The sequence below is a fragment of the Podarcis vaucheri genome, assembly GCF_965113315.1.
Source record: "Podarcis vaucheri genome assembly, chromosome: 7".
Taxonomy (NCBI): domain Eukaryota; kingdom Metazoa; phylum Chordata; class Lepidosauria; order Squamata; family Lacertidae; genus Podarcis; species Podarcis vaucheri.
The window spans coordinates 6,483,421-6,498,701 of NC_138765.1; the positions used below are offsets into that span (position 1 = coordinate 6,483,421).

The 15,281-nt window shown below is 52.1% G+C and overlaps 1 protein-coding gene across 3 annotated transcripts; it reads right to left on the reverse strand.

The window, feature by feature from the left end:
• Positions 1 to 3,000: 3,000 nt before the first annotated feature.
• LOC309536880 (uncharacterized protein C19orf47) lies at positions 3,001 to 15,049 on the reverse strand. 3 transcript variants are annotated; one of them, XM_082231262.1, is made up of 10 exons: positions 14,954 to 15,049; positions 13,830 to 13,892; positions 13,281 to 13,368; positions 12,226 to 12,340; positions 9,789 to 9,870; positions 8,069 to 8,203; positions 7,673 to 7,825; positions 6,471 to 6,541; positions 4,988 to 5,407; positions 3,001 to 4,518 (listed from the first exon to the last, which is right to left on the reverse strand). In XM_082231262.1, the coding sequence occupies exons 2-10, from the start codon at positions 13,846 to 13,848 to the stop codon at positions 4,501 to 4,503; spliced, it is 1,101 nt and encodes a 366-aa protein (XP_082087388.1). In that variant the 5' UTR covers positions 13,849 to 13,892; positions 14,954 to 15,049; the 3' UTR covers positions 3,001 to 4,500. The 3 variants fall into 3 exon arrangements, with proteins under 3 accessions (XP_082087388.1, XP_082087387.1, XP_082087389.1); XM_082231261.1 differs by having other exon boundaries at positions 3,001 to 5,407; XM_082231263.1 differs by lacking the exon at positions 7,673 to 7,825 and having other exon boundaries at positions 3,001 to 5,407.
• Between the last annotated feature and the right edge of the window lie 232 nt (positions 15,050 to 15,281).

Genomic DNA, 15,281 nt, shown 5'->3' on the forward strand with positions numbered 1-15,281 from the left:
GCCGAAGTCTGTGCCCACCACCGCACACACTCCCCTTCACCCCCCAGCTTCAGAGGGACTCAAGGGAAATATAGAGCAATCACTTGCCCCAAGCTCAGAAGGCAGGCAGGTAATTCACCCCATTTTACGCAGAGGTTTTGGTTTTATTGTTATTGTTTGGTCATGTCCGACTCTTTGTGACTCCCTGGACCAGAGCACGCCAGGCACTCCTGTCTTCCACTGCCTCCCACAGTTTGGTCAAACTCATGCTGGTAGCTTCAAGAACACTGTCCAATCATCTCGTCCTCTGTCGTCCCCTTCTCCTTGTGCCCTCCATCTTTCCCAACATCAGGGTCTTTTCCAGGGAGTCTTCTCTTCTCATGAGGTGGCCAAAGTCTTGGAGCTTCAGCTTCAGGATCTGTCCTTCCAGTGAGCACTCAGGGCTGATTTCCTGAAGAATGGAGAGGTTTGATCTTCTTGCAGTCCATGGGACTCTCAAGAGTCTCCTCCAGCACCAGAATTCAAAAGCAGCAATCTTCGGCAATCAGCCTTCTTTATAGTCCAGCTCTCACTTCCATACATCACTACTGGGAAAACCAGAGCTTGAACTATACGGACCTTTGTTGGCAAGGTGATGTCTCTGCTTTTTAAGATGCTGTCTAGGTTTATCATTGCTTTCCTCCCAAGAAGCAGGCGTCTACAGCTCTGCTTAGCTAGCCCAATAAGCACTATAAGTATTTGGGGGCACATGGAGAAAGGGGTGTGTTGTGTACCTATCCCAGCTGGCTTCCAGGGAGCTCAAGGCCACCTAGAGAAGGGCCTCAGTTGCTTCTGAATCCTAGTTGCTGGAAGCCACATGAGATGAGAGGGCTTTTGTGCTCAGGTCGTCTGTGAGCTTCCCATGGCAGGCACCTGGTTGGCCACTGTGAGAACAGGATGCTGCTGCAACAGCAGCAAGAATACTTATTGCAAAGTATTGGAAGACACAAGATCTACCCACTCTGGAAGAATGGCAGATGAAGGTGATGGACTACATGGAACTGGCGGAAATGACTGGCAGAATCCGAGACCAGAGAGAAGAGCCGGTGGAAGAAGATTGGAAGAAATTTAAAGAAGATTTACAGAAATACTGCAAAATTAATGAATGTTAGAATGATGTTGGATTGAAGTTAAGTGGTTTTTAGCAGCAATGTTAAAAGGAATATGTAAAAATGGATTGTTAACAGGTGACAATTTAAAGTTATTATATTTTAAGGTAAGAGATTAAGATAAAATCAAAGAGGGAAAGGATTTGCTGAACTGCCGTATTTTTTGCACCATAACACTCACTTTTTCCTCCTAGAAAGTAAGAGGAAATGTCTGTGCGTGTTATGGAGGAAATGCCTACGGGTGGCATGCCTATGGATTTTCCTCCTCTAAAAACTACGTGCGTGTTATGGTCGGGTGCGTGTTATAGAGCGAAAAATACGGTAACTAATTTGAACTGGAATACAAAAAGGGAGGTGTGAGGAGGTCGGGGAAACAAGCAAATGAAAGATAAGACATGGAAAGACTAATCTGTTTTTTAATTGTTTTTATCTTGTATTTTTATTTTGTGTTTTTCCCTTTATTTTTTTCTCTTTGCTTATTTTTGTAATATGTTGAAACTCTAATAAATATCTTTTTTTAAAAAAAAAGAGAGAGAGAACAGGATGCTGGACTAGACAGGAGTCCTTTGGCCTGATCCAGCAGGCTCTTTTTAAGCTCTTATATTCCCATCGTGTAGGTGACCATACCAAGCCCGGCTGACCCTTCAGCAAGGAGGCTGTCCTTCCAGCACAGCTGGCGGGGTGAAGCGGCTGCCTTAAGATGGCAGCAGAGTAACCAGCAGTGGGTTGCTCTCCTCACCGCTTCCACCACCACAGCACCCATTTCAGGGAGATGGGAGATGTTCTGGATGTTGGGAGGGGGGCAGGCAGGAGGCTGCACATTCCCTGGTCGTCTCAGGGGGCCAAACAGGACAGGCTTCCCCTGTTCTTCATAATGCTGCTGTGTCCCTACAAGCATGGACTCACAGCTGCTTCTAAATGGCACCGGGGGGGGGGTGTTACTACCTTCCCTTCTTTCCTACATGGCGTTTTTGTACTTGAGGCCTGAGGAGGAGGCAGGCGAGGAATGATTCTGCAAGAAAGGTAAGGGGATCCCTGACAGTTAGGCCCAGTCGTGACCGACTCTGGGGTTGCGGCGCTCATCTCGCCATATTGGCCGAGGGAGCCGGCGTCCAGCTTCCAGGTCATGTGGGCAGCATGACTAAGCCGCTTCTGGTGAGCCAGAGCAGCGCACGGAAACGCCGTTTACCTTCCCGCTGGAGCGGTGCCTATTTATCTACTTTGACGTGCTTTCAAACTGCTAGATTGGCAGGAGCAGGGACCGAGCAACGGGAGCTCACCCCGTCGCAGGGATTCGAACCGCCGACCTTCTGATCGGCAGGTCCTAGGCTCTGTGGTTTAACCCACAGCGCCACCCGCTTCCCTGCAAGAAAGGCAGGTCCTCCCAAAAGAAGAAAGGAGGTTGTATCCGACAGGGTCATTCCCCCCCAAACCCAATGCTTTGTGCTTGCTTACTCTTCCTACTGAAGTTTTACTGACCATTTTATTGTTTTATTCTTTTTGTAAGCTGCTTTGAGGGTTCCTTTCTTTTAACAATTCTTTCTTTTCTTTTAACAATCAGGCAATATTTAATTTATATGAAATGAATAAAAAAATAAAGGTAATATCAGAACAAGCAATATCTCTCCACTGATTAGGGCTTTCCCCTCCTCCGCTTTCCCCGTGGATAGCTGGAATTACAGACCAAAGGCGTCTCCTGCAAGGCCTCTCAGTGTGTGGACACACACAAACACCCCAGTGGCAAGACTTCCAGCAGGAAAACCATTGGATGCTGGATGAGATTTGCCCCTGTGGGCTGATGCAACAGGCTCTTCTTATGTGCCTCTCTACGTGTCCCCTTTGTGAGGGGGCTTCCCAAAGAGATGCTGCAAGCTAAGAGGAGACTCATTTTATTGCAAGAGAACATTCCTTTATTCCCCTACCTGGGCGGCGGGGTGTGGGGAGTGCAGGAAGACACCTGGCAGGCTCTGACAGCAGCACTGAGAACCTTGCCGCCCTCCCGCCTGCACTTTTGGGCAACTGACAGCCGAATGCAAGGATACATCCAAATTGCACATCAACTCATGTTTACAAAAAAAGTCTTTTTTTTTTTTAAAAAAAAACCAACTATCAACCATTACACCACAGCTCTTCTAGCTTCCCCCCTCCCTAATTTAATCAATAAAAATTCATTTAAACCATTATAAATCCCACACAGCTTCTGCCTTAACTGATAACAGGTGCGTGGGGGAGCGCCACATCCCCTAAATCGTGCAGGTCACATAATTCTCTCTAGGGCAACTGGGGACACAGAAGGCACCTCAGAGCACAGGAAGCGTCTCTGGCTTCCGTGCCAATCAGAAGCCAACACAAGGGATACTCCAACTGGCAGTGCATGCTGGGATACAGAGTTTTCGGTCAAGTGCAAGAGTGGCCTGGGCTACCTTGCAAGTCGCCCTCCGTCCAGGAGGGCCCCTCAAGCATTTCCATCTCCACTGCCATTGCCCAAGACTCTCGGGCGTACCACGTCACAATGGCCTGTTTTCATTTTCCAAATATATATTGTGCGGAGGTCAGCTGGCATGGGCAGCATCCTATGAAACTCAGACGTAGGGCTCTAGCGGAGACCACGAGCAGCAGGAGCCCAGAGGAGAGAGAGATGGCAGGCGGCTTGCATACCACCATCTCTCTGCGCAAAACAGGCGTGGCATTAGTGCCCCTCCTGCTGCTGTAGGGCAGGTGCCTCTGAAAGGGGCACAAGGAAGCTGCAGGGCAGGTGAGGCAGCATATGGCTGCCCTGGGTGCTGGCCTTCCATCCCACACCACCCCAGCTTCTCAAAACAGCAATGTGTGTGCCCATCGGGGTTGATGGAGAAGAAGAGCATGGAAAAACCAAGCCCACTGCAATTCTCACCAGAGTCTGACTTCAGATTTAGCCTGGGTTTGGCTCAACGAAGGCCTGAAACTCTGACTCTGGGAAGGAGACTCTTCTCCCTTCCCAGGAGGCTTGGGCAGGAGAGCCAGCCCAGTTTGGGACTCTTGACACATGAAACCATCTCCTGCCCCCACAAGAACCTCGTCTCACATGCCACAGACAGGCCAGGAGAAATTCCTCTCCTGCTCAGAGGAGAGATGGAACCCAAAGAGGAGCCGGCCAGAATTTTCCTCCTCCTCCTGGAAGGAGGCAAAACTCAGCACTGGGACCCCGCTGGCTGACTGCGTGATCCCAGTGTCCAGCAGGAGGAAATTTCTGGTCAGTTGTTCGGTTGCCATTCCTAGGCTGCAGAAAAGCGGCAGGTAAACGCTTGGGAAAGACAGAAAAGAAAGCGGGGGTGGGGGTGGGATCTACTGAATCTTGCAAGCTCTTTTACAGGGCCCTCAAGGCACCTACTTCCTAGGAGAGAGCAAGGACCTGCAGAGGGGAAATAACAGAGACAGAGAAAGGAGGGTTCAGTGCAACATGACCTCTCGCGCCCGCTGGGAGCCCTCACCCCGACCCCAGCAATGCTCCGTTGGGTGGGTGCCACCTCCAGCACTGGCAAGCTGCTGCCTTGAGGTGGGCCATGCAGCCACGCAAGACCCCCCAGTTCCGCTCCTGCCCCACAGACCTGTGGAAACAGCTGGAAGAACCGACGCCAAGCTTCACAGAAGCCGTCCTCCGCCCGGAGGCCGCGCAAGAGCCCGTTTGTGTTGCAGACGGGAAAGAGGGGGCACCAACTTCAAGCTGTCCAAAGAGAGTCTCCCACACGCATGCAGGCAAAGGGCGTGCCGGGGTAGGTGGGGGGCCCAGCTCACACCGCCTTCCTGCCCAACCGCTTAAAGACGCTGACGGTGCCCGTGTTGTCCATCTGGGCGCTGGGGCCCTCCGTGGTGCTGCTTACCTTCGCGCTGCCCAAAGTTCTCTTGATGGTGACTTGGAACTCGGACTCCGGCTTGCTCCTGGAGCTGGTGACCTGGCTGTCCTGGGCCTCGGCAAGCAGAGGGCGCTTGCCCAGTCTCTTGGCCATGCCGCCTTGCAGCGGGGGCGGCTCGGCCTTCTTCTCCTTCTTTTCCGCCAGGCTCTTGCTCCCGAGCCGCTGGAGGGCAGGGGTGGCTTTGGCCTTCGGCTGGGGCTCGGAGCTGGTAGCTTTGGCTTTGACCGTTGCCCTGGCGGCCTTGGCACTCTCCTTGGGCCTGGAGGGCTTGAAGAATTTCTTCAGCACCCCAGCGTACTGCAAGACGGAGCTGTCATCGTCGCTCTCCACTGCTTTGTCCTCCTCGGCCTCCTGCATGTCCCCCAGGCGGCTGAAGACTCCCGTGGGCTGTGAAGACACCAGAGCAGCTCAATGAGGGTGGGGGTGGCAAGCACGGCAGAGCGGCTGGGGCCCCCACCCTCAGGGCCTTTGCTAGGCTCTGCAAAAGGGCTGCAAATGGCTCCCAAGATGGGCAGTGCACCCACTGGGCTGGTGGAATTGTCCGGGGGGGCCACTAAGAGGCATGGTGGGGCAGAGGAGCTCTGGAGGCAGTGATTTAAGACTCCTGCTAAAGGTAAAGGGACCCCTGACCATTAGGTCCAGTCGTGGCCGACTCTGAGGTTGCGGCGCTCATCTCGCTTTACTGGCCGAGGGAGCCGGCGTACAGCTTCCGGGTCATGTGGCCAGCATGACTAAGCGCTTGTGGCGAACCAGAGCGGCGCCGTTTACCTTCCCGCCAGAGTAGTACCTATTTATCTACTTGCACTTTGACGTGCTTTTGAACTGCTAGGTTGGCAGAAGCAGGGACCGAGCAACAGGAGCTCACCCCCTCGCAGAGATTCGAACCACCGACCTTCTGATCGGCAAGTCCTAGGCTCTGTGGTTTAACTCACAGCGCCACCCACGTCCAAGACTCCTGCTAAGTGGCTTTAAACCAGACCCTTGAAACTGGCATCACTTTGTCAAGGCCGTCCATCACAGGAGGAAATTACTCAACAGTTGAAGCAGTTACTAAACGTGCTAAATGACTACCAGACTTTGAAAAGCTGGTATCCTCATCCAGCTCATCCATTTTGTTTTGAATTAATTCAACTATACAGTTTCAGATGGAATTTGAATAGATGTGCAATTGTTACTTTTCCAATTTCATTGTGATTATCTCCCTTAGTGGGTCGTGGCAACAGCCCTGCCTGGCCAAAGTGCCACCTCCCACGTCAGAAGAGCTCTAGTGCCACCCTGAACACCTTGGCTGGGCCAGAAAGTGGAAGTCCACCTCTACTCCCCCAACCACACATGTTTAATCTCTGCCTTGTCAACTGGCCCCCCTTTGTGGGACCCGAGGCAAGGGGAGCGGGGGAAGGTTCAAAAGAAGAGTCCCCCGAGCAAGCAGCTCCCACCCTTTTGCTCTCACCTTGCTTCCTGTGGTTGTGTCCACGCTGGTCTCTGCGCCCAGCCGGTCAAACACGGAGGTTCTCTGTAACCCTGTCAATAACAAGGTAGCAGTGGAAAGAAGCCATGCAGAGTTAAAACGAGAGAAGGGCTTTTCAAAGGAGCAACAGGGGCCAAATGTTTATTTCATAGCGTGCTTATAAGTATGTGTTTCACCCCAAAAAGCTTTTGAAGCAGCAAACAAGATTAAATAATACATTTTTAATGCTGCTGTGCAGCACCCAAACTATTTCCAAATGCTCCTTTCCCCAGCCTGATGGCATCAATCTCTGGAAGCCACATCATACCAGAAGTCCTTGCCCCTGCAGGTTAGGCAACACTGCCCATAGTGCATAAGAAACAATTTTGCATCCCGGAGGCCTGCGTTCCCCCCACCCCACCCCACCCACGCCAAGACTGCAAAACCTTTGCCAAGCGGCGATCTCGCAAGCGGCTGCACCTGTGTCTGTGATGGGGTGTTAGTTCTGGCCAGAACACGTCAGTCATGTGGAACAAGGAAGCTGGACTTTGCAAAGTGTCACAATTAAAAACAAAATTAGGAAGAGCCAGGCATAAGCACCAGAAGAAAAACAAGGGCTGGCGGGGCAGCAGTAGCAGCAGCAGGCTGGCAGCTGGGAGAGCAAAATGAATTTTGGCTGCTGGCTGAACCTGCTTGTTTACCTCTTTTATTTGGGCTGTGCTTTAACTCAGCACATCAATTTTCCTTGGTTCTGAATTTGCTCTTTTAAGTGGAGGGTTTGATTTCATTCAGCTAAGTACCGATATACTGTCCTCTTGCAAAATGTCAGGGCCGCAAGGTACAGTAACAACAAGAACCCTTTGAAAGCTGAACAGAGCCATCCCCTAAAGTGAATGGCTGGCCATTCAAGGAAATGTTCAGCAACTGCAAAAGCCGGCTGGCCATTATAAAAAGAAGCCTACAAGAGATTCCAGAAAGTTCAAAGCGAGGGTGCCTGCCGCATCTCTGCCAGAAGCGTGTTCCACAGCATGGGAGCAGCGACACTCAACACCAGTGGAGGCCAGCTGGGCCTTTGCACCGCAGTGGAAAATTAACAGTACTCCTCCGGATGAGTTAGCGTGGCCACGGACCTGCCCCCATTTCCCAGCTTTAAAGGAAGCTGGCCGGCCTTCAGCCCCGCTCCCCAGGGGAAGTGGCCCAGGTACCTTTGGCTGCCTGCTGCTGCTGCTCCAGGATCTTCTTGGTCCTGGGGGTGGTTCCCTTGGGCATGTGGACAATGTACTTCCCTTCCATCTCTGCCGTGACGCGGCGGCGCTTCACTGGGAGCGTGGAGTTCTCGGCCTCCGAACTGCAGAGAGCTGTGGCAGCAGGAAGAGGATGGGAGAAAGGCCAGCTCACGCCTGCCTTGAGTCCAGAGGCCTCTGGCTGGGCAACTCAAGGATGGGCATTCAGAGCCAACAGCAATACCCATGGGGAAAATCTGGCCACTAGTGGGAAGCAGAGAGCCATGCCTGGCAGAACTAGGGCTGGAAGAATTTTGAAACAGATTTTTCTCCACATTTCCCCAAAGGCTTCAATTTTGCAGATTCCCAAAAACCTACCTGCTTTGGCATTCTTTGCTGCCATTTTATTGGAGACTGTGATGGAGATTTTGGAGGTGCTGGTGTCGGGTCTTCGGACCGGGGTGGAAGGTGGGGAGTCTCGGCTCAAGCTGTTTGCGATCATCCGGGTGGCAGCTGCAGGAACATCATCATGAATCAAAGTTACACACCACTTTATGTGCCAAAATCCTTCAGTGGTTTTATGTATAACACAGAAAGATAGTTATAAAAAGGGGGAATATACAACATTTAAAACCAAAAACACAAAGAAGCACATCAGTAAAAGCAGAGAAGACTTCCACAAAACATTCAGATAAATATCAATAAATAATGAAACAGTGAAGCTGTGTGATGGAACTTATAAGCTCGGGAATGGCTGCTTAAATAGACATGTCTTTAGGAGGGGTTTAAAACTGGCCACTGTTTCTGCCTCGCCAACACCATATGGAAGGTTTTTTTGCCAAGTGCCCATGTTGACGGGGCAAATGACAGCCCAATAATAGCAGGAATGCCAGAGGGGTGGTTTAAAAGATACACCCTGCAATAGGATTTGGGGAGCTCTCAGATAAGGCTTTCTCCTCCATGGAACTGCTTAGCCTAGAAGAGGTGGCAATGGAATCCTCTCTCATTGCCTGAGTTTTTCCTGCAAAGTGAGACCCATGCCCAGAGCCAGACGTATTATGGGATGTCACTGCAGGGCAGCCAGGACGTCAGCTGGAGCAGTTCAACTGCAAGCAGGAGGCAGTGAAGCAGAAGCAGAGCAGCACATGAGGGTGGGGAAGGCAGGGGGTATCTAATTTTTTAATTTTAGTTTAATTTGTTATTTTTATTTATTTTAAAATTATCATGCCTTTCCATAATGCACATATATTTAAAGAAACCAGCAACGTGTAATTAAAAACAGGACTTGCCACAGCAGCAAGAGCTAAGAACTGTTTGAAAATACGCGAAAGAACAAAAATGTTTTTATTTGACATGAAAGGACAACAGCTTGGCTGTAAGGGGAGGGGAAGCTTCGTAGCTCAAAAGAAGAAGAAGAAGAAGAAGAAGAAGAAGAAGAAGAAGAAGAAGAAGAGTAGTAGTAGTAGTAGTAGTAGTAGTAGTAGTAGTTTGGATTTGATATCCCGCTTTATCACTACCCAAAGGAGTCTCAAAGCGGCTCACAATCTCCTTTCCCTTCCTCCCCCACAACAAACACCCTGTGAGGTGAGTGGGGCTGAGAGACTCCAGAGAAGTGTGACTGGCCCAAGGTCACCCAGCAGCTGCATGTGGAGGAGCGGGGAATCGAACCCGGTTCACCAGATTACGAGACTACCGCTCTTAACCAGTACACCACACTGACTCCAAAAGGTCTGATCCCGGGTAGCCAGTGAGCTTCTTCCAGCTACAGCCATGATCAAAATACACAGCCACACAGAATGGAGGAAGGGGCATCCAAGGAAGGGCCTGCCTTGTCTGAGCAACATCGCCCAAAAGACCCAATGAAGAAACTGAAAGGTCCAGGAGAACTACACTGCACAGAGCAGTGGGGCTGATGTTGCTTGATATGAAGAGACATTCTTAGCATCCTGGGGTGGTCAGAAAGGAGCAGCCAACTTCATGCAGTGAGAAGAGCAGGGGCCTTGGCAGGGAGAGGGAGGAGGGAGGGACAGACCAAGAGCGGAGAGATGGAGAGACTGGCCGCCGCCTCCATCTGCAGCCAGCCACTTGTGTTACTCACCGCTGTTGGCATTCCGACGGAGTTCAGACTGCAGGGTGGGTTGGCTGGAAGCCACCGATTCTGTAGCAGCTTTGCACATTTCCTAGGGACAGAGGGAACACCACAATGCAAGAGTGAGGGGCAGGTGGAGATGGTTCCCCTAGCAAAGGCACGGTCTCCCCACAAATGCACCAGGTTCAGGCATGCCCCCCTTTGCAGGAAGGTAGCAGGAAGAGGAAAGCTATCCAGGTCTGAGATACGCATCACACCAGGAGATTAAAGATTAAAAGGAGAGGAGTGGAGTGCTGCAGGTCTTCACCTACAGATCTGGCCTGGGAGTCTTGCAGGACGTTATGGGGCTTCCAGGCCCTTAAGCAGGACTTTTATCATTCTCTGAATGCTGCTCTGGGCAGCTCAGGTCCTTTGCTTCACTTTCCGAGAGATATTAGCAAAGAGCACTGAAATCCTTGCACATCCCCTGATGGCAAGAGCCGTTTGACAGTGGAACGATGTCCACCTGTCAGGGATACTAGAGTTGTGATCCCTGCACTGCAAGGGGTTGGACTGGATGACCCTCGGGGTCCCTTCCAATTCTACAATTCTAGGGTTCTCCCCTGCACTAGGCAAAGGCTATCGCAGCAGTAGGCAAGCTAAGGCCCGGGGGCTGGATCGCCTTCTCAATCCGGCCCACGGACGGTCTGGGAATCAGCGTCTTTTTACATGAATAGAATGTGTGCTTTTATTTAAAATGCATCTCTGGGTTATTTGCGGGGCATAGGAATTTGTTCATTCCCCCCCCCCCCAAAAAAAAATATATAGTCCGGCCCACCACATGGTCTGAGGGACGGTGAACTGGCCCACAGCTGGAAAAGGTTGCTGACGCCTGGGCTATCCCACACAATTGCTGGTTGCTCATGACAGCCCCCTAGCTTGCAACCAAAGCTTCTAGGCTGAAGTTTTACTACTGGATCCCACTCCACCAAAAAAACCTTGTAGACCGTTAAAAACTCACATACACAAGCCGGGTACCAATGGCTCCTTAAACCAGGGCTACAGTTGCTAAAACAGAATGCCTAGTTGCCATTTTGGGGCCAGGTGGCTCAAAAGTCGTATTTTTCCTTACGACTTTTTGGTTTCCAAAATTCGTTTAGATTGTGCAAATAAAATATAATGGATAGAATTTTACAGGATGTGCTGCTAGTGCAGGGGTCAGCAACCTAAGGCCCGTGGGCCACAAGCGGCCCATGGGGGTCGTTTAACCGGCCCATGGACCCCCGCTGCCTGCTCAGTCAGCTCCTGTGCACTGCGCTAAAGCAGCGTGGAGCAGAGCGGGGACCGCCTTCCGCAACACTGGCCGTTTTCCCATTGGATGTAGGAAGCTCCTGCAGCCAATGGGAAGCTGCGCACGTCTCCTCCACACCGGAAACAGCGTTTGCACATGCATGCATGCACACACACTCCGGCTCACCGCAGTGTCTGCGGGACCGTGAACCGGCCCAAGCCACATAAACTTTGCCAACCCCTGTGCTAGTGTGTGAATAATAATAATAATAATAATAATTTATTATTTGTACCCCGCCCATCTGGCTGGGTTTCCCCAGCCACTCTGGGCGGCTTCCACAGAAACCAAAAAACACTAAAATATCATACATTAAAAGCTTCCCTGAATAGGGCCGCCTTAAGATGTCTTCTGAATGTCAGGTAGTTATCCATCACCTTGACATCCAATGGGAGGGCATTCCACAGGGCGGGCGCCACCACCGAAAAGGCCCTCTGCCTGGTTCCCTGTAGCTTCGCTTCTCGTAATGAGGGAACCGCCAGAAGGCCCTCGGCGCTGGACCTCAGTGTCCGGGCAGAACGATGGGGTGGAGACGCTCCTTCAGGTATACTGGGCCGAAGCCGTTTAGGGCTTTAAAGGTCAACACCAGCACTTTGAATTGTGCTCAGAAACGTACTGGGAGCCAATGTAGGTCTTTCAAGACCGGTGTTATGTGGTCTCGGCGGCCGCCCCCAGTCACCAGTCTAGCTGCCGCATTCTGGATTAGCTGTAGTTTCCGAGTCACCTTCAAAGGTAGCCCCACGTAGAGCGCATTGCAGTAGTCCAAGCGGGAGATAACTAGAGCATGCACCACTCTGGACAGACAGTCCGCGGGCAGGTAGGGTCTCAGCCTGCGTACCAGGTGGAAACAGTCCAGACCCCAGGAGCCCCAGGCATGCACCGCCAGGTGGTGGAGACACCAGGCACCATCCTGGCGCCCGGGTACCTTCACTTGGGTGCAAGTGGCCAACAGCCAGGTGCAAAATGTGCCTGGCACCTGGCGAATTCCAAACGCTGTTGTAGATCCAAAGATCCCACCCAGAATGGCAGAGGGCTACCAGCCAGCTAGAAGACAACATCACAGCCATTTAAGGCAAAGTATGTGGGAGAAATTGTTAGCCGCTTCCTGGGAGAACCCACCTGCCTGTACACGACTTTGGCATGTTTGAGGATGGCAATGATATCTCCGACGATGGTGATGCCCAGCTCGTTCATGATCTCCTTGTTGAGGTCCATTAGCATGTTCTTCTGGATCCTGCAGGGGACAAGGTCTGTGGTGGTGAGTCACGTGCCATACCCCAACTGTGCAATCTACAAGCACTCTGCGAACAGGGTGTGCAACAGCCTGGCCCAAGGAAACTCCTCCAGCCGCCACTGGAAGGAATGGACAGAAAAACTCCCCATTGCAATGGGGAACCAGTCATCTGCCTTTTTTCACAAGGCTTCAGAAATAATGACATTTCAGATATCCATTTGCTCCAATGCCACTCACCCATACATACGATTTATAAAATTCGGGAAATTTAAACAAATGAAAGCAGGGTCCAATCGTAAGGGAAATCTGAGGGGGAAAGCCTGAAGGAACTGATGTTGCTGCTTCACATATGGGAGACAGAATTCCGCATTCCGTAACATAGGGCAATAGGAGGAAAAGCCCATATGAGGGTCACTGCCCTGTGGTATTCTGTAGGGTGTGGGACTACAAGTGGAATTAAAAAATACTTGGCCTTTGTTCCAAGAAACAAAGGATATATTGTTTTGTTTTTCTCAGAGAGGTAAACATTTGAAAAATAATCTTGGGCCACATAATCCATGCCATTTGGTATTTTAAGATTTAAACAAGCCAATATGTCAGGCCTTCCTGACCAAAACCATATTCCCACAAACTCCACGCAGGGGATCCTTTCAGCCTTGTAACTCCTTTGTTTGGACCACGTCTCCTGGGAGGTTTAAAAAAAGCAGCCGGTGGCTTTAGCATCTGCCACTGAGCACAAATCCCCACCTCCCACCCCACATTGTATGGAAAGCAGGGCTGGCAGGTCTCCCCTACAGTGGGATCGATGAGACACTTTCTAGGGATCACAGATTCCCTTGCACGTGAGCTCCTGAAGTCCCACTCTCCCAGACTGCAGCAGAAGCACAGGAAAGAGAAGAGCAAGATGTTCCACAGAGGCTCCATCTCTCAACAGCCTCACCTATTATCCACAAACATGACGGCGTAGTTGACAGCAGGCCCCGGGGGGATCCCAGCTTCTTTGAAGAACTGAATCCACTCTGACGTTGCTGAAAGACAGAGGAGATTATGTCAGAAGCAACCAGCACCTGAGCAAAGCGACAGGAGGGGAGAAAGTGCTCTTGTGCGTGGATCCTGCTTGTAGGATTCCCAGAATGGGCTTCTGGCCAGCCGCTGTGAAAACAGGGCGCTGGACCAAAGAGCCACTGATACATCAGGCTATTCTTGTGCGCTTATCTCCCTGGTCTCTGTTTCACTCCCCCAAGCCGTCACTCCAGCGCCTCTTCCCAGCTGGCCTCAGACTTGCATTCTCCACATTTGCAGCTGCTGCCTCCCATCTGGGGTTCAGCCAGGCGCCTTGCACAGAACAAAGGGAGAGGCTCTTGGATTTGGCTGCTCTGCTTCTGCCGCTAACCCTTCCCTCCCTCAAGCCCCTCTTGAGTTTGGCTTTGCTCTGGCTCCCTTCCAAAGACATACCGGGGTTAAGGGGGGGGGAGTCAGGCCAACTTACCCATCATGACAGACACCATGGCGCCAAGCCAAGGGCAGTGACGCCCGGTCAGCCGGAGGAGACCTGCAGGGAAGGCAACACCCCAAGTGAAGCATCTGAGGCCACCCAGTGGCATTCCAAGGGCAGGACTCAGGGAGCCAGAATAGGCAGCAGCAACACACACCCAGGACAGCCACCTTGGACCCACACCGGTGCCCTGCTGCCAGGGGTGCCAACGTGAAGAAAGTATTGGGGGAGGGACAGGTCAGCTCCTCGCTGCACAACTGATGGCATGGCGAGGCTCACCCATACTAAAGTGGTACCTCGGGTTACATACACTTCAGGTTACACACTCCGCTAACCCAGAAATAGTACCTCGGGTTAAGAACTTTGCTTCTGAGAACTGAAATCGTGCTCTGGCGGCGCACCGGCAGGCCCCATTAGCTAAAGTGGTGCTTCAGGTTAAGAACAGTTTCAGGTTAAGAACGGACCTCCGGAACGAAGTAAGTACTTAACCCGAGGTACCACTGTATTTGAATGGCGATGCCCATCAACTGGGGTGGGGCAGCCCCCTCAAATAATAATAATAATAATTTCATTTATACCCCGCCCATCTGGCTGGGTTTCCCCAGCCACTCTGGGCAGCTCCCAACAGAAAATTAAAAGCACAATACAAAGTCAAACATTCAAAAAGTTCCCTAAACAAATATCTCATTGGGCGGGGAGAAGGGACCTCAGCCGCAGGGAGTCGAAGGGGGCGCAGGAGAGTCAGGGGCCGGGGAAAGAGGCAGTTTGACAGGGGAGCCCCCCCCCCGCCCCACTGGGGTCTCCTCGAGGGCCCTTTCAAGACAGCGGGGGGGGGAGATTCTTCTTCTTCTCTTCCCCCCCCCATGGAAGACGCCCCCTTTCTGGCTCCTCGACCGGACTGCGCTTCTTGAGGGTCCGGGGGGGGTGGGAAGGCCTCCCCCAGGCCCCTCTCTGCCCCCCCCCCCACTCACGGGACGGGGAGAACTCCAACGGGCGCAGCTTCACTCTCGGGGAGTGGGGGGGGGAGAAGTCTCCGGACCTCGCGCTCCTCCGTGGGGGGGTCGTGAGTGGGGGGTCCCTCCCCCCTCCTTCCCCTCCCTCTCCTTCCCCTCCCTCACCGGCCTCGGAGGCTCCTCTCGGCTCCTGGGCGACCGGCGGAGGAGATCTCTCTCCCTCCCGCCCTCCTCGCGCTCACTTCCGGCCCGGGAGGCCACAGAGACCGGAAGCCTCGCCCGCCCGCCTCTCCTAGAGGGGCTCGAAGGGGGCTCGCCAGCGGCCCCTGGCGGCCGGAGGGAAGCGCGGCTTGCTTCTGTTTAGGGAAGCTTTGAATGTTTTAATGTTTAATAGGTTATTGTATTTTAGTGTTTTGTTGGAAGCCTTGAGGGAACCCAGCCAGATGGGCGGGGTATAAATAAATTATTATTATTATTATTATTATTATTATTA